The sequence below is a fragment of the Amblyomma americanum genome, chromosome 3 (genome assembly GCF_052857255.1).
Source record: "Amblyomma americanum isolate KBUSLIRL-KWMA chromosome 3, ASM5285725v1, whole genome shotgun sequence".
Classification (NCBI taxonomy): Eukaryota; Metazoa; Arthropoda; class Arachnida; order Ixodida; family Ixodidae; genus Amblyomma; species Amblyomma americanum.
Window position 1 is genome coordinate 42179379 of NC_135499.1, and position 17828 is coordinate 42197206.

At 46.4% G+C, this 17828-nt stretch overlaps 1 protein-coding gene across 2 annotated transcripts; it reads right to left on the minus strand.

The window, feature by feature from the left end:
* Nucleotides 1-1223: 1223 nt before the first annotated feature.
* Nucleotides 1224-9240, minus strand: LOC144124550 (uncharacterized). 2 transcript variants are annotated; one of them, XR_013313228.1, is made up of 3 exons: nt 8937-9240; nt 1513-4311; nt 1224-1421 (listed from the first exon to the last, which is right to left on the minus strand). XR_013313228.1 is itself a non-coding variant. In XM_077657292.1 (2 exons), exons 1-2 carry the CDS (start codon nt 9205-9207, stop codon nt 2231-2233), a joined length of 2352 nt encoding a protein of 783 aa, XP_077513418.1. In that variant the 5' UTR covers nt 9208-9240; the 3' UTR covers nt 1224-2230. The 2 variants fall into 2 exon arrangements, 1 of the variants encoding a protein (XP_077513418.1); XM_077657292.1 differs by having other exon boundaries at nt 1224-4311.
* Nucleotides 9241-17828: the final 8588 nt, after the last annotated feature.

Sequence of the window (17828 nt, forward strand, 5' to 3'; positions counted from 1 at the left end):
TTGAAGCAGGTCATCAAGCACAGTTTACCCTATACTCATCACATGGAACCAGTCGTTGATCGACACGTAATATAAGATTGTCTGCATGACTAGATTATTCACTGATGATGCTTTGATTTACCTCAGTGTGATTGCTCATATGGACTGCTAATATTAAAGGTCACATCTCGATGAAACAATTTCTTGCTCCTTAATGTCTCTAATGCTGAATTCATCATTCACAGAGTACCCGAATATCCTCCAGATAGTTTCCAGATAACAGCTATTAGCGTGCTTATCACAAGATATAAATATCTTGGTGTTCATCTTAAGTCATACCTGTCATGGAATCAAAAGAATAACTGTGTGTTCTGCTAACACCTTCCTGGGCTTTATTGAACATCTAGAATAAGCTCCTGTAAATGAAAAATGACTTGCATACATTACACTAATCCTAGCCCAAACCTAGAACATGCATCACACATTTTGTATCGTGAACAATGTAACCTAATTAGTGACATTGTTACAAATTATTTAGCGGCCGTAGGCAAATGTCAAGTGATGACCCGTCTATACTAATGTTTGATGCATCATTTCAAAGAAGATGTAAGCAAAAATTTTGTGTCTATACCACTTTAAGCTCAACTGTATACGCATATCAGGAGATGATAATCCAAGCTATTGTTACCAATGTAGTCTATTGTAATGTAAACAGTAAATATTTGTGCAGTGCTAATGCAATAATTATTTAATAAAAAAAGGCTCTGATGACTTGGATGCATTCTTAAAGAGTTTGCCATGCAGCTGTTCTAATGACTGTCACTATGAATTCAGGCTAATCTATCTTACCTATTAACTCAGTGAAATGCTGTGTGGCCCTTTCTGCAGATTCTACAGTACTGCAACAGTATAGCATTTTGAGCAGTGTTATGAACAGTGTTATTGTGGTCCCTTTGTCTATTTTGTGCACTCACTTAACCATATCTCAATTCACACATCTGTTCAGTTGTCACACCTCAGTTTATCTACTTTAATTTATGTGGGTGCTTAAGAAAATATGTAAACAATCTACAATGTATAGATTGTTTTTATTGGAAAAATAATTTACGATTGCTTGTGGTGACAATGCATCTTTAAAAAGTGTTGCAGCTTTGTTTATTTCTGCACTGCACGCCAGACAATGCTGGTAATGAATTCAAATCTCTGGATGCATGTACCTGCAAAGAGATTGGACGACAACGTAGTTGCAGGAACAAAATAAATATAGGTTTATTTCTGTGCTATGACAGGCAGATTGCAATATACTAGAATCTGAAGGAAAGGTAAGGCATAGTATAAGTTGCGATCTTCCAAGTATTTCAATAACTGATGCTAATGACATCTTCAGTACAATCATGAAAGGCCATCAATGTTGTCTTCACGTCTCTTTGGTTGTTTGTCACCTGAAAGACAATCACAACAGCGCAAATTAGAACAGTCGTCGCTTTTAGCTCTGCACACACCGAACTCTTATTTGACAGCGCATAATAGTACCATGTGCCACTTAGCAGAGTTGTTCAGAAAATGTCTGCATCAAGTTGCACCCTAACAGCAACTTTGTGAATTGCCAGCAATGTGTAGCCATGGACCTGAGGAAAAAGGAAGCATGTACAGGTGGGGAATGTGTCAAGGCAGTGAAACCCCTGTTGGTCCGCGGGTGCACGCACCACTCTTACCGAGCACTCTGTACTTATAAGACACACCATGCCAGAAGGTTCCCTCATTTAATCAAACTTATTGTGCCTTTTGCAAGCTGCACACTTCAGGTGCTTGGTAAGAGCCTCCCTATCCGCCACCTGGGAGACGCGCTCTCTAGCAGTCAGGTTCTGCCGAGAGAAAAAAATGGTCTGGCTAAGCCAGATGCAGAGAAACCATTGTGCTGTAGGTTTCGCTTCAGTTGTTTAAGTGTGCAACACACTGAGCTGAAAGGAAAATATACTTACCTGCAGCATATATGGCCAGTATGGAGGTGCCTCTCGCGCTCTAACGCACACACCATCCTACTGGTACCACAAAGCTGCTGCTGAAAGGAAAATATACTTACCTGCAGCATATATGGCCAGTATGGAGGTGCCTCTCGCGCTCTAACGCACACACCATCCATCTGGTTCGAGACAGCTGCACACCTCATAGGCGAGGTCTATAAGTACACAGATGAACTTGTAGACGGGTTGTAAACCAGAAGAGAGGGCCATAGAGTCGATCTCATCTTTCATATGTAGTTGTGTCCTGGAGATGTTATTATAACAGTTGCCTCATCATTGCTGTTAAGGATTTGCTTTTTTATGTTCTCCTTCTGAAGCTCAGTTGGCTTTGAAAAACTTGTACCTGAGCTGGACAGCCTCTGCTTCTTAGTGGAATGAAACCTGACTTGGTGTTCGATTTTCTTGTTTGCAGGCTCCCTTGATGTGTGGGGCATTTCTTGCTTCTTAGTGCCTTCATAAATCTTCAGTACAGGGTCCAAAAGCTTGCTGGCCTTGTTGTGCACTTCTTGAGGAATTTCTTGCTCTGCGACATACTCTTTGAGCAATTCCATCTTGGCCAAGACCAAGTCAGATTTTGTCATGCTTGTAGAGGCTTCTGCTGTTTGAACACTTTCCAAAATGTGGAAAGCCTCGCTTGCCTTTGAATTGGATGACACTGCTTCAGTAGCTTTCAGGATCTTCTGATCTCTTCCTTCAGGTGCGCCAGCGATGACCACACAGTGAATGTGTTTGCAGATCGTCAAGCTCATTCGGTGCTCCTCACAATCACATGAATAGCTATGCACACACACCATGCACTCGCTGCACTTCAGAGGGCAGCAGGCACTACCTTTCTCTTTTGAAATCCTGTATGTGAGGCCTCTTGTGGACTGGGATTGCACAGTCCATGTTCCATCTTCATTCCTCTTGGCAGGCGTAGTAATTGCCACAGCAGATCTGTGGTTCTTCTCGATCCGGCTCATCTTGCTCGTTCTCTTTGCTTTCACAATGTGTTGTACCCTCTTCATCAAAGACTCGTATGTCATGTCCATCAGTGCAGTGATGAGCCTGTCAACACGATGATTCTTCTTACCTTCCAGGAAACTATGCTTTAAAGTCCTGTGCATCCTTTCAAGATACATGTTTGTGTTGATGCCAAGTCCAGTTCGAAAACTGTAGGCCCACATCTCCAGGCGGTGAGCATAATTTCCTCTGAAGTACTGAATAAACTCCTGAAGCCTGGGATCTTTGTTGGCAAGAAATGACTCGAGAAGCTCAGCCACTTCGTCTTTTTTTGGGCACTCTAGCAGTGTACGAACAGCATGGTAAACATCTACTGCGAGTTCTTTTCCTTTTATCTTCTCAGAAATCCTTCGCTTCCAGTTTTTGTCCACATGCCATGTGCAGAGTAGTCGATGTTGAGGTGGGCCCATGACTGTTGACCAGGCCTTGAAGTATTCGGATGCATCATCTGTCATGAAAGTTCTAGCTGACAGGGCTCCTGTGGAGGACTTCAGGGATTCAAAGAATGCTGATAGGGTTTTCTCATTAATCGTGCTGCAGATGAAGTAAGCCATAGGCAATCCTGCTCCATATTCATCCAGCACCAGAACAGTCACCAGTTCAAATTGGTACCCCGTTGTTCCATGTGTGGAATCAACACAGACTGTTCCTGTACCTAGAACTTTCAGCAGCTCTTCCTGTGGCTCCGTCATTAAGGCAAGAGCAAAGTCTTTTGTACTAAAGGTATTCGTTGGGTCAACAACTTCCTGCTCTTTGTACAAGCGAACAACAGGTTGCCCCTTGTTCCTCATGCTTTGCACCCATATGCTTACACTCACAGCATCATTATCATGACATCTTTCAGGAACTGTGAGGTTATATTGCCGCTTGATGTTGTGCAAGTCCATGCGATTTGTCAAATGCAGAGGAGTTAGCTTGCTTGTCACCGATTCCCTTATTTTCTTCAATATTGTCCTCATGGGCACTCCTTTCGAAAGGTCATCCGCAATGCTTGCCCTTTCCTGGTCAGTCATACTCAGGTGTTCAACATCTGCATCATGCCCATAATGCGTCCTTTGGTACGATACCTTGACAGTACCCTCGTCTCTAGTAACGATCAGAAAAGAAAGGCATGTCCTGCCGCTCCTGCAGCTTCCCTGACTTTTCATCGCACGAGTCTTGTTGCCTCGACCTGGTCGTGCCACTCCTGACCTGTTGCAAGCGTAGTAGGTCCTCGTACATCCGTTGGTGAGCCTTTTTTCACCTGTGGATATTACGAACTTGCACACCTGGCTCGCTTCCTCCTGTCCTTTCCAATCATGGAACTCTGTAAAATGCATAAAAAATACTTTAGAAAATATTGTGTAGAAAGGTGTTAAAACTGAAGGCACTGTCATTGTCAGTGACGAATGAACAATGCTTGAAAAATATTCGAAAAACATGGAGGATTATGTGCACCATAATTTCATGTATACACTGTACATACCAAAAAGCGGAACTTTGTACCTTGCAGAAAATACAGCATTCAAATGCCCAATTCAACAATATCACGAAGGTTTGCGATACTTGCGCTATATGCTTCTGTTGCCATCACCTTGCTCAATATCTGCACGCGTGTTTGCTATGTGGCCCTAGTTACTATCTCGTAATACCCACTTTAACGCTGAAGCATGCAATTGCGTGGTGGAATCCTGGAATGCGATCCCCTCGTGTTATCGTTATTGTCTTGTGGACGTGTGCGCCCGATGAATAAAGTAATATCAAAGGTATTGAAGGCAATGATATCAGTGCGTTTTTAAGGGAGTATGGTAGGGTAACCCTCCACCAAAAATCAAATTTGGAATTTTGGCACAGAAAAATCGACTACACTATGCGGAACAGTCCTGCGGAAGCGCGGCCTCGAGCGCCCGCTCAAAGCGGTTTAAATGAAGGCTACAAGGGTAGACGTGCGGGCTAGTTGGTGCTGCATACTTGTTTTAAACAGCGCAAAAGACACGGACACAGGAGGGACACACAAGACACACACAGCGCGGTTCAGATGTCGCGCCGAAATGTGCCACGCGCCCTGGCGTGTAAAAGTGGCAAGTGGAGTTCGGAGGCCGGTTTGTTTATCGTTGTTTTTCGCGGTTTTCTTCATTATGGCGTGTTTTTTTTTGCTTGTGTGTGTGTATGTATGGCAAGTAAACGGTGCATACTAAAAGATAATGTATTGTTGGAAATATTTACTTTTACAGCAGATATGCAGCTAGTGGTGCTCTTGTAGCGTGTTTCGTCTTTGTTATTGTTTGCATAGGTCGTGATCGCTTATGCACCTTTTTCGAACCTCAAACGTAGTACTTGCCCAGAAGATGGCACGATCAAAAATGGCAGATGGCAAATGGGGCAAAAAGAGAACATTAAAAAAAATAATCGCTTCATTAGCAAGAAGGACAGTGGTAAACCGGCACGATAAAGCGCAAGCTTCACGAAACCTGGTGAGAGGATCGGTGGTGATTCCTTCGATGTAGACGGCTCAAGTACAACTGGCTACGTCTCATCGACTTTTCTCTTCCCTGCAGCTTCATGCAAGATGTTGCTGTGAACAACATATCTAATACACGTGCAGCAGGGGATTCCTCCTTTCTGTTTTGTTCATACGCTTCGATCAGTGATTTGATGCTCCCCTGCTCCACGTGTTTTATAAATACTGTTGAAAATCGTACTCGAATATAACAACTTCGAATTCATCAATCAACACTATTCACAAATTAACGGCACAGCCATGGGTACAAGGATGGCCCACACCTACGTCAACATCTTCATGCATAGTAATAAGTCTCAATTTTTGAAAGATTGTCCCATTAAGCCCACCCTATACAAACGCTACTTGGATGATATCTTTTTAATTTGGACTGACACACCTCGTCCACCCCAACATATCTTTCACTTACACGTGCGCCCACACCACAATTAACTTCCTAGATGTTGAGATTTTGGTAAACGAAAGCTCACTCACCACCAGTGTATATAGAAAACCGACGGACCGTCAACAATACGTACACTTCCAAAGCTGCCATCCTCGTCACTCTAAAACAAGCATCCCATACTCTCAGGCACATCGATCTAAAGGAACATGTTCCCAAGATGAAGACTTCGTAAAAAATTCCAAACGCATGCAAGAAGTCCTCATTAAGCAGCGATACCCGTCGCCATTGCCGACGATGCCATTCAAAGGACATCTAAACCCAACCGAGAGCAAATACTGGAGTGACGTCGATACAGCGAGCAAACAGACCATCAGGCAAATCTCGTACTTCCCTTCACCAGTAACCCAGCCGCCTAACGTACGTAAACAAAATCTTCAAAAAAACATTTCAACATTCTCAAACAAAGCGAGCTAGCGCCTCGCCAAAATTTTCACTGCTCTCCCTCATGCAGTCTACAGACGACCGAAAAACATTCGAAACATTCTAATACACTCAGTCACATAAAGAGCCGGTTTTGGGGTGTCGACCTTGTGGAAAAAGTAGATTCCACGTCTGCAAACACATTACAAACATCAAGCTGTGAAATAAGGACAGCTTCAGGATTCAAATGGAAAATTAATGACAACTCTGATTGGGATTTCTGCAACGTAATATACCTCCTAGGATGCAGTGTGTGCAGTACGCAGTACATTGGGCAGGCCGTTAACTTTATAAGAATTCGCTTTAATAACCACCGCGCGCATATTTTATCCCTACCTCCCCTTGTTAAAACACATATATTAATGAGAAAAACGACCCATTTGATGCAATTAAGTTAACAGTCCTACAGGGTGGGTTCCACAACAAAGAGATCTCGAGCAACGCGAGTCGTACTTTATTTACAAATTTAATAACAATTCCTCACGGCATTAATGAAAGTCCGGGTGTATTGACCTCCATCGCCCCTTGCAGAGCCAATGCTGACCTTAGGAATTCCGGCGCGACAAACCTCGGTCGTTTGTCGCCAGCGGCATCTTTTTCAAGCTTCGCTGCCCGCTTACACAAAGCTCTGAATTCATCCCCCACCCCTGTCTTGCCAGTTCGACGCACCACCTTGCCGAGCGGGGTGCAATTGAAGAACCAAGAACCCTTGATGGGCACAAAAGAAAAATACTAGAAAAAGGAGAAAGAAATAAAGAGAAAAAGAAAAACGCTTTGTCCCCTGCCGCCCAGCGAGCTTGCGCGGGAGGCCAGCACGGGGGAAAAAAGGAATAACGAGGGGAGGGAGGGCATCCGGGCCCTCAAAGCAACAATGACAGACTTTGGCGGAGTCCCGGAGCAGATAAGAATCATAGATGCATGTACTGCCCGTGCCGCCGGCCAAAACGAGCAAACAAATAAACAATAAATTCAGACAGGGCAGGAGACGTTCCAGGAGCGTCTTCGGTACGAATAGTGAAGGCGGAATCAGCGGCGCAGTTAGCTTAACTACACACACGTGCACTGTGCATGAAACACACACACAAAAGAAAAAAAAAAGGCGGCAAAACATACGAGTTCGCGAAAGTGTCCTGTGGGGGGGGTAAAGGTGAATGGCAGGAGCATTTAATCAAGGGTTCTTGGTTCTTCAATTGCACCCCGCTCGACAAGGTGGTACGTCGAACTGGGAAGACAGGGGTGGGGGATGAATTATGAGCTTTGTGTAAGCGGACGGGCAGCGAAGCTTGAAAAAGATGCCGCTGGCGGCAAACGACCGAGGTTTGACGCGCCGGCACTCCTAAGGTCAGCACTGGCTCTGAAAGGGGCGATGGAGGTCAATAAACCCGGACTTTCATTAATGCCGTGAGGAATTGTTACAAATTTGTAAATAAAGTACGACTCCCGTTGCTCTCTTTGTTGTGGAACCCACCCTGTAGGACTGTGAACTTAATTGCATCAAATGGGTCGTTTTTCTCATTAATATATGTGTTCTGACAAAGGGATGATGGGTAGGAATAAGATATTTACTTATGCAAGAGTGACTAGCTATGCGCAAAAATTTCCGTGTTTCAATTTTCAAAACTGCGAACTTTGACCGCAGCGTCCCGGACAAATAATTCCAACTCCCGACCGCGTTTTTAAATTCATTCTAAACGGGGTACGTGTTTACTGGTACCTGCAGTGGTCGGCTGCGCAACTATATATATAAGCTATCGCGTGCAGCTGTCATATTATAAAAGAAAATCCGCACAAAACAAAAATTACGCAGCAACGGGCTGTGGCGAATGATTGCGCGCAATATTTTTTCGCGGGTTAGTGAAACGAACAGTTTTGTTTTAAATCACGAGAGTTGTATCAAAAGCCTTTTATGTCGTCATTAATTACGATAGGTACGACGACACAGTGAATAGGAGTTTATATAGACTGTCGTCCTTCAAAGACCCAATGCTTTTCTCCTCCAAAACGTCGTGTAGAACAAAACCGGACCGCCAAATTTTGACACGGTTGTACGAAATTTCTGCACTAACGAAAGCTATGAGTGTAGTCTCCTGCATGTAGAGAATGTAGAATACAAGGAAAAATTATAATATGCATGCTCTAGGTCAGGTTCATAGTCCTACAGCACTCGATTGTAAATGCAGGCACTCGACGGAGCGCTGATAGACGGGCGTGGTCACCCGTAGGCGCATTTGCGTGGCTTTGCATGGATAGTACGTGTTTAACCTCTCAGGTCTGCAAAAGCTGTATCGGGTCCGCCAGGCAGTGGCGATTATAATAAATGCACAACGAAGCGCGCCGTTCGAGCGCACTAAAATAATACACCAGCAGTTCAAGGATATCATATATAATAAAAATAAAATGCGGGATTTAGCTCGCTGCAAAAAGCTGTAAATTCGCCCGCTGCGCACATATATAGATGCATTCGCACAGACTTGCTAAGAACGTTAAAGCAAAACAAACAAAAAAAAAGCCAAAGAGGCAGCGCAGGAAAATTCATGCACGTCGCGTTGCAAACATGTCTCCTTACCTTTGTCGTTCCCAAAGGACAGTTGCAGATTTTCGGCTGGGAATTTGTGCGCCACGTTGTAGTGATGAACCAAATTTTCGAGTGTTGATAGCAGGCTGCTGCACTGGTCGCAGTGGAGAAAGGCTCCTTTCGTCTCCAACTTGTGCACCATCCTCATATGCTGCAGCATGTTTTTCCGCTGAGTGAAGACTTTGTCGCAGACGCCGCAACGTCGATCATGATCACCGTGCTCAGGTTGACGTTCACTCTGGTTTGGAAACACTGACGCCATTCTGGACAGAAACGCGCATGCAGTGTGTGAAAGCGCGGCGCATCAGGTGCGCTTTTTGAACCCGCGCGCGCTGTCAAAAACGTGGGGAATTCCGAGAAAAACCTAGGGAAAATATGTCTCTTCCTAACCGAACACGACGTCATTAAAAGTCACGTAATTATGACGTCACGTGACGTTTTATGCGTGACGTCACATTTTGTTTGACCAATCAGCGTTTCCAGCCCGCCTGCACCGAAACCCTTGTCTCCCGACGGCGCGATATGAGGCCCCATCTGCAGCCGGTGTGACGTCATCACGTGACGTCACATCATGTGATCTCACTTCAGGGTCAATGGTGGCCACCGCCGGGAGGCGACCGACGGCGCGATATGAGGCCCCATCTGCAGCCGGTGTGACGTCATCACGTGACGTCATGTCACGTGACCTACTTGAAGGTCACTTGAAGGTCAATGGTGGCCACCGCCGGGAGGCGACCGACGGCGCGATATGAGGCCCCATCTGCAGCCTGTGAGACGTCATCACGTGACGTCATCACGTGACGTCATGTCACGTGACCCCACTTCAGGGTCAATGGTGGCCACCGCCGGGCGTCGCGCGAAGGCCCGAAACCTACGTTAATATGCTTCGCATAAAAGATACTCAGAGGCGACGGAGGGCGCGTAACTTCGCCCGCGTTGGGAGTCGCCCTCTCCCCTTCGTTCTCGCGCTTGGCGTCGACGGGGCGAAGGAAAAATCGAGAACCTCCCAGAACAGACGATTGCTCCTCGCCAATAGGAAGACGAGACCGGAACGCGAGAAGGAGTGAGTTTGTACGGAGGAGGAGGGAATTTGTACAAGGAACTCTATGCGTATGTGAACGCCTGTTTTGGCGCTAGTAACAGACAGACGCGGCGCACATCTATGAAAGGAAGTTGATCGCGGGCTGCGATTCAGCACCGCGCCGCCGGTTAAGCTTGCATAAGCCCACCCGCTGAGGAGCTCCCGGGGGACGCACCACTCTCGGTCAGCCACGGACCATCCAAGCAGCGTGCGCCAGCCATCAGGACGGCCACCGTTGGACACCTGCGGTCGCGTCGGACTGACGAAGTGCCCGATGCAGTCAACAATTAGCATCCATTCATGCGAAAATTCTCGGTCGGAAGCATCAAAGTGGTGCGTCTAAATGAAAGGCTTAGTTAGAAAGAGAAGAGCGTGACAATAAGCTACCAGAGATGACAAAGTACCTACTGAATGCAGCTTCCGCGGAGCAGTATGATCGCTCTATCCAGAGTCCGTGTCAAACCCCAATAGTGCCGAAAATGCTTCTGTGGAGGACTTGCCAACTCCATCACCACGGTTTTCTGACAAGAAGCAAGGTTTGACTCATCTTGGTTGTCTGGATCCTGTGAAAACGGTGCCAACCTCGGTCGTCCATATTTCTGAGCAACCGACCGAGCCCTGTCCTGTTCCTGAGTCAGCAACCTCTATGCTACTCGGCCGGGCCCCTGCCACAGAGCTCCAGGTGTCCGGTCTGCCACGCCCCATTTCTATACTCCTTTTCAAACAATCATGTGCAACGCTGTCAAAGCTAGCGCTCTTCTTTGCGCTGCCTGCATCCGCGACCAAAAAGTAGTGCGTTATTTGTGGTGAGTGAAACAGTAAATGCTTTCCCTGCAGGCTTACCACATGACGCATTTGTCATGATCTTGATTAAATGCATGGTTATTGCTGACAAAACGCTGCCGCTTCCTCGTGCTATAGACCACTCGGGCACAGAACAAGAGCAGGAGTAACACGCCTCCCTTTATTTTCCTGTCCGGACTACTTCCGTACCTTTCGCAGCGTTGCACCTGATGTATGAAACGGAGTATACTATACTGCTGATCAACAGGCGCCAAACCTCCCCGATGAGCGTCCTTCTACTGACGAGCGCCAGGAAACAACACTCCAACAACCGACTCTCTTGTTTCCTGTTAGTCTGGCGTCAAATATTCATGTTTCTAACTACAAAGTGTGCCTCTAAAGGACGAATCAGACGGCTTCTCGTTGCGGCAACAGAGAAGTACAGACACCACCGCAGCAAGAGGTACGTTGCGTGATTCAACGAGGTGACCCTGCTAAGTGGCTGGACGTTATTACTGACAACTTTCGGAGTGTATGCCTTGAGAAAGGGCCGTTGTATTTTCAAAATCGGGCAGAAAATTTTCCGTCTTCCGAAAGGTAATACAAAACTCAGACACGCTATTGTCACTTCATCTTTTCGTGCGAAAGGCTGTAAATGGGGAGGCGCACGAGCGACACTGGTTAATGTACTCGGAGTCCAAAGGTTCCGTTTACTGTTTCATGTGCAAACTATTTTCGATTTCAAGCAACCCCAGTTCTTTCACCACGCACGGCTTTTCTGATTGGAAAAGAGCAGAAGAAAAAGTTTGCGAACATGAAAATAGCGTCGAGCACCGGAACTGCGTGGCAGCATGGCTCGCCCGCTCTAAATCAAGCAGCACAATTGACAAGGAGCTGGCTAAGCATCTTGTCATTGAGACCGCTTACAGGAGAGAAGTGTTGAAGCGCGTAGCGGTTGTAGTTAAGCATCTAGTTGAGCGCAGATTAGCGTTTAGGGGCAGTGAGGAGATTTTTGGTTCACCGAGAAATGGTAATTATATGAGAGTGCTTGAGGCCATTGCCAAGTTTGACCCCTTCCTAGAGGAGCACATCAAACGCTACGGGAACAAAGGAAAAGGTCACCCATCGCGCCTGTCAAAAACCATTTGTGATGAATTTATCGAGCATATGGCAAAGGCTGTCAAGGAACGTCTCGTTGACGAAGTGAAGCGGGCAAAATACTTCTCTTTAATTGTTGATTCGACTCCAGACCTTACGTTGATCAGCTGTCAGTTGTTTTACGATACTATTTAAATGGGAAAGTGTACGAACGCTTTATTGGATTTGTTCCAATCGAATCGCATATCGGCTAGTATATTTTCGATACCGTGATGTCCCTCTTGACGACCAATGGCACCTCAATTGATCATTGTAGGGGCCAAGCTTATGATAATGCGAGTAAAATGTCAGGAAAATACAAAGGACTGCAAGCTCGAATCAAACACCTGAACGAATTGGCAGTCGACGTCCCGTGTGCTGGTCATTCACTGAACTTAATTGGCGCGTGTAGCGTTGACAGTTGCCTTGAGGCAGCCAAATTTTCACTGTAATTCAGAGACTGTATGTGTTCTTTGCTGCCTCACCTAAGCGATGGAGGTATCTTTTGGACAGCATGGGTGGAACTGGCCAGCAGCTTGTTTTGAAAATTCTCTCTGAGACCAGGTGGTCAAGACACGCTGAATCATGTAAGGCCAATCTGAAAAAATTCAATGCAGTCTTGTGTTGCATTGAAGCTATATCGAAGAACGAGGAAGAAAACGGTGACACTGGGAACGAAGCGCACTCTCTCTTCAAGAAAATGACAAAACTAGAGACTGCATTCATGGCGGTTTTCTGGAGTTAAATCTTGGAGCGCTTTAACAAAACGAGCGTCGCACTTCAGAAACCAGGCCTCGACATTTCAACTGCTGTAGACCTGCTGAGCTCTCTAGAAGGCTTTGTTAATTCTTTGCGACCTCTCTTTGACACCTTCGAAGAGAGAGCACGCGCACGCTAAGTACCAATCAATGTTATCAGGATGAGGACCAACGCATCGTTTTGAGTAAGCACCCGGACGGAAAAATCGATAGTGCGCTACAAGGTAGAAAGAAAGTTTATAGTATATAGAGACCTACAATGTTGTACTTGACAGTTTAAGCTCTGCTTTGCGAGTGCGGAAGGCTGCCTACACTGAACTCCGCGAAAGGTTCGGATTCTCAAAATTGCTGACAGAAGTTTGGAGTGAGACCACTCTGGCACAGCAGGCTTAGAAATTGGTGAAAACCTACAAAAATGATTTGTAGCCAGCATTTTCCGCTGAGATCGTTCAGTATGCGAACGCTCTGCACAACTCTGTGTGCCAGGACACGAGTCCCTGGGATATAATGAAGTTGCTGCACGAAAGAAAGCTTATTGATGTGTTTACGAACCTTTCTATTGCTTTCAGAATGTACCGTTAAGCATACCCGTGGCAAACTGTGAGCCCGAACGATGATTTTCCAAGTTGTCGCTGATAAAAAATCGCCTTCGTTCGAGCCCCCTCGACGACAAGGTGAACACGCTTGCTATCATGGGCACTGAATGTGACCTCCTCCGCGATCTATCCTTCGAACAGACTATATCTGACTTCGCCAAAGCGAAGGCGCGAAAGATGCCATTTTGAAAGAGGACTGTTTGCGATATACATGAATAGTTCCAATAAGTTCGTTGTGTCGCCTCCCAGCCTTCACGTTGCCAATGAAACGCTGAGCAGTGTAATTCAAGATATTGAAACCTTCGTTGTTCGTCTCTTGCTTGTTCTTCTTGTGATATTTAGCGTGCTTATAAAGAACTGCATTTTTAATGTTTTTGATAGTGCCACGTATATTTGGTGTCGTCCTTGCTTATTTCACCTTTAACGAAAATATTTTCAAATAATGTTTTGTAATTGCAGTTGGTAATTTTCATCTGTATTCTAGTGCATTTTATGGTGTTTGTATTGCCTCAAGTATTGTATATATCTATTGCATATTTATAGAGTAACATGTATGCCGATTACTGCAGTCTGAAGCCTGAATTTTAATAAAGAATGTTTTGGATACAACCATGCGTCTCCTCACGGGATTAAAGTTAGTGATGCAAACAAAGCCTAGCTTCATAAGGATCGACCACTGAGCTGTGTTGTCTTTTCTACGTTCTTGTTCGTCTTGAGTGCACTAAACTTTTCCTTAAAGCCTAGCTTTTGCTGAACACAGAATGCAGATTAATCAACATAAGTGTTGGTGTTAACAACAGCACGCGTTTCAAGCAAGTTTTGTTGTTTTCCTTATAATAATAACGATAATAATAATCCCGTTGATCGCCCTTCGTTCTTTTTAATTTGGTGGAATTAAAATGAAACATGGCATATTTCCAGTAGCGTAGCAGGCGACAGGGGGGTGTCAGTATAGGGAAAGGGGGCCTGCGTGCGCATTAGCCCATGGAGGGCCCCCATTTTTCTTAATCCGGCCCTGGGTGCTCTCGAGAAAGCGAGCGCAGGTAACACTTCCCGTCGTGTCCGTGCGGGTCTCGCTGCGCCCTTCGCAATTTCGAAGGTCACGAGCACAAAACCAAACACCGCAGTAGTCGTCAAAGCACCGACATCACATGAAGGAACATGACGTGAAATTAAGTGTTTGTGACCGACGCGCGCCCGAGGTAGGCCACTGTGACGGAGTTCCCGAAACACAGTAAGTATGCGCGGCGGTTGCAACGGCTGCACCGTTCGGAAATTCAAAAGGGAGAGAGAGACCCTTGGTTCTTTCAGAACTTTCTTGCGGTTAGACCTTTACTACAGACGACCATTTGCAGAAATCTGTAGGTGAGCTTCTCCGCAAGGCTTGTTTTCCAACCAAAAGGTGTCGTTCCCAGACGACGCTCTCGCATTCTTTGTGGAAACGAAAAGAGTCAAGTTCCCCCTTCTGAGTAAACTCAGGAATGTCGCCAGTTTACTTCGAGATGACCCCGAGAGAGCCGCCGAAAGCGTACAATTATTGCAGTCAACCTTCTGTGGCACAGTACAGGATAGGCAGGAAAAAGAAGGAAATGGGCCTTTGTTCCTGTGGCGGCAATGCAGAAGTGGGCTACATCACACTTAACTTTCAATAAATTTTCTGCTGGACAGCACCGTACCTCTCACTTCCTCCCCCCCCCCCCCCCATTTCGGAACAACCCACTCCCCACAGCACTGTGACGAAGGACGTCTCCCTCATTTTACTGCCTAGACTGCTGCAGGCAGAGTGCTACCATCCGGAGAGAGAGAGAGAGAGATAAAACATTTATTATTTCATTGAAGTGTTCTGCGAGTCCGGTAGGCGGACTCCGGTGGCTTGGGCGGATGCCTGGACCAGTCTGATGATGCGACACTGGTCCTCCAGACCATTGCTGGTCAGGGCTGCCTCCCACTGCTCGTATGATGTCTGTAATGTTTTTAGATGAGGTGGTTTTTGGGGACAATTCCAGGAAATGTGAAACAGCGTAGGCTTATCGCCGCACCATGGACAGAAGGGGCGGTATTTGGAAGGGTGAATAAAGCTGTACAAGTACAGGTTAGGGAAGGTATTCGTTTGTATTCGCCTCCAAACTGTGGCTTCTTCTGTGGTGAGTTTAATACGGGGAGGGGGATATATTCTACGATCTAATCTAAGCATCTCCAGCCGTTCCCCATAGTTTGATGGTAGAGGGGTGAGGTACGGGCAAGGATCCGCTCGATTTGTTAGCTCACGAGCTAGATCGTTTGCCGCCTCGTTGCCTTCAAGACCTGAATGGCCCGGGGTCCAAGTAATGTTATGGGGGCGTTGAAGTGTAGGTGAGAGGCCCGACGGTATGAGTAGAGCCGCTGTCATTTTTGGGACTCTCCCTGTAATGTAATATTGACAGGCTCGCTTCGAGTCAGTTATTATGTGAGCTGATTTGTCCGCCAAATCACAATGCCTTATGGCAAGGGCGATGGCGGAGGCTTCCGTCGCGGCAGGATCCTCAGCCCGGAGTGAAACACTCGTAAGTAGTTGAAAATTGTGGTCAAGGGCGACTGCAACAAAGATGCTCGGTTCAGTGTACGCCGCCACGTCTACACAGACTGCTTTGTGATCTTACTCTAGACGCCGGCGTAGATGAGTGACCCTAGCCTCCCGTCTGCCTTTGTGGATTTCTGGATGCATGTGTTTTGGTAGCGGAGCCACCGAGTTCTGTCTTCTTATGTTTGCAGGTAGGGAAGTGTGTCGCCAGAGCTCTTGTAGATCTCGTGGTGTACCAATGCGCTGAAGAATGGCTCTTCCGGTGGTGGTCTGTTGGAGTCGGGCTCTCTGCGATGCTAAGATCGCATCTCTGATCTCCTCAAAGGTGTTGTGGACTCCAAGCTTGATTAGACGTTCGGTCGAGGTGCTTGGAGGAAGGCCGAGAGCTGTTTTGTACGCGCTGCGAATGACAGTGTCGGCCTGCTTAAGTTCTCCCTTTGTGAGATGATGATACGGAAGGCCGTATGCTATTCTGCAGATAACCAAGGGCTGTACAAGACGAAGAGTGTCTTCCTCGCGCATGCCTTTCTTGTGGCGTGTTATACGACGAATCATACGTGTAATTTGGTGGGTGGTTGTTTTGAGAGTTTTTATGGTATGTCCAGAGCGTAGGTTAATTTGAATCCAAAAGCCGAGAATTCTAATGACCGAGACCTCTCGAATCGGTTGGCCTTCTACATAGAGATCTATTGGTCCAGAGTTTTTGTAATTTTGACCGTGTACCCTGATTACTTCTGACTTATCCGGTGCACAGCGAAGGCCACTACTAGCGGCAAATGTTTCGACAATCGATGCCGCTTCCTGTAGGGCTTCTTCCTTCTGTGCAATGGATCCCTTAGTCGTCCAGATAGTGATATCGTCTGCATACAGTGTAAATCCTATATCGGGTAATTCCTGCAGCCGACGAGCCAATCCTGTCATGGCAATATTTAATAAGAGGGGAGAGATGATTGATCCCTGCGGAGTACTGCCCTTGTTTGGCATTGGTATGGTATCTTATCTGGTATTTCCAATTCCAATCGTTGCAGTGCGGTCCGTGAGGAAAGCTCTAATGTAGTTAAAGATCCTCTATCCACATCCCAGGGAGTTCAGTTCGCGGAGGATAGCTTCGTGTGAGACATTGTCAAAAGCTCCCTTAAGGTCAAGCGCCAGGATCAGATGCTCGCTTCCTCACGGGATGCCTGTAAGAACTTCCTCCTTAAGCAAGAGAAAGGGGTCCTGGGTTGAGAGACCGCGCCTGCAGCCAATCATGGACTGTGGAAAGAGATCCCTGTCCTCAGCGAAATTCACGAGGCGTGTTTGGATAACTCGCTCATAGAGCTTCCCGAGACAGGATGTAAGGGAGATAGGTCTTAATGTTTCAAGGGTGGGCCGCTTTCCGGCCTTAGGAATTGTGATAATCTCTGCATGTCGCCACTCGTTTGGGACTCGTCCTTCCTCCGACAGGCCATTAAGGTAGTCGGTCATTTGCTCAATATGTTTTGAGCTAAGGTTTCTTATCATTGCGTTGGTCACTTTGTCTGCTCCTGCGGCCGTATTGCGTTTGGCGGCTCTTGCTGCCGCATATACTTCAGCCACCGTGATGGGCTCGTCTAGATCAGTGTTCAGAGCTCCTGTGTATTGAAGATTGCATGGCGGGATTGTTTGAGTGCCAATGTACTGGTCTTGTAGGGCTTGTTTCAATTCCTGATCTGTTCCTTGAAATTTGTAAGCAATTTCTTGCAACGTGCGATTGACTGTGGTTTTGGTCTTGCTCGGATCAATTAAGCTTCTTAGCAGGGTCCAAGTTTGAGAGGTGCTGAGTGTGCCTTTGAGGGAGGCACAAAAATCTATCCAGTTTTGCTGAGCGAGTTGCGTTGCGTACTCCTGGGCTTGTCCGGAAAGTGCTGATATCCTAAGTCGGAGTCTGCGGTTTAACTTTTGCTTCTTCCATCTGCGGACGAGACTACGACGAGCCTCCCACAAGTT

Bases quoted from the DNA above. Each gene is read 5' to 3' on its own strand.
- LOC144124550 (XM_077657292.1), bottom strand. From the start codon at position 9,207: ATGGCGTCAGTGTTTCCAAACCAGAGTGAACGTCAACCTGAGCACGGT. The intron at 4,312-8,936 runs GTAAGGAGACAT...TGCATTTTACAG, and splicing joins GTCCTTTGGGAACGACAAAG to AGTTCCATGATTGGAAAGGA.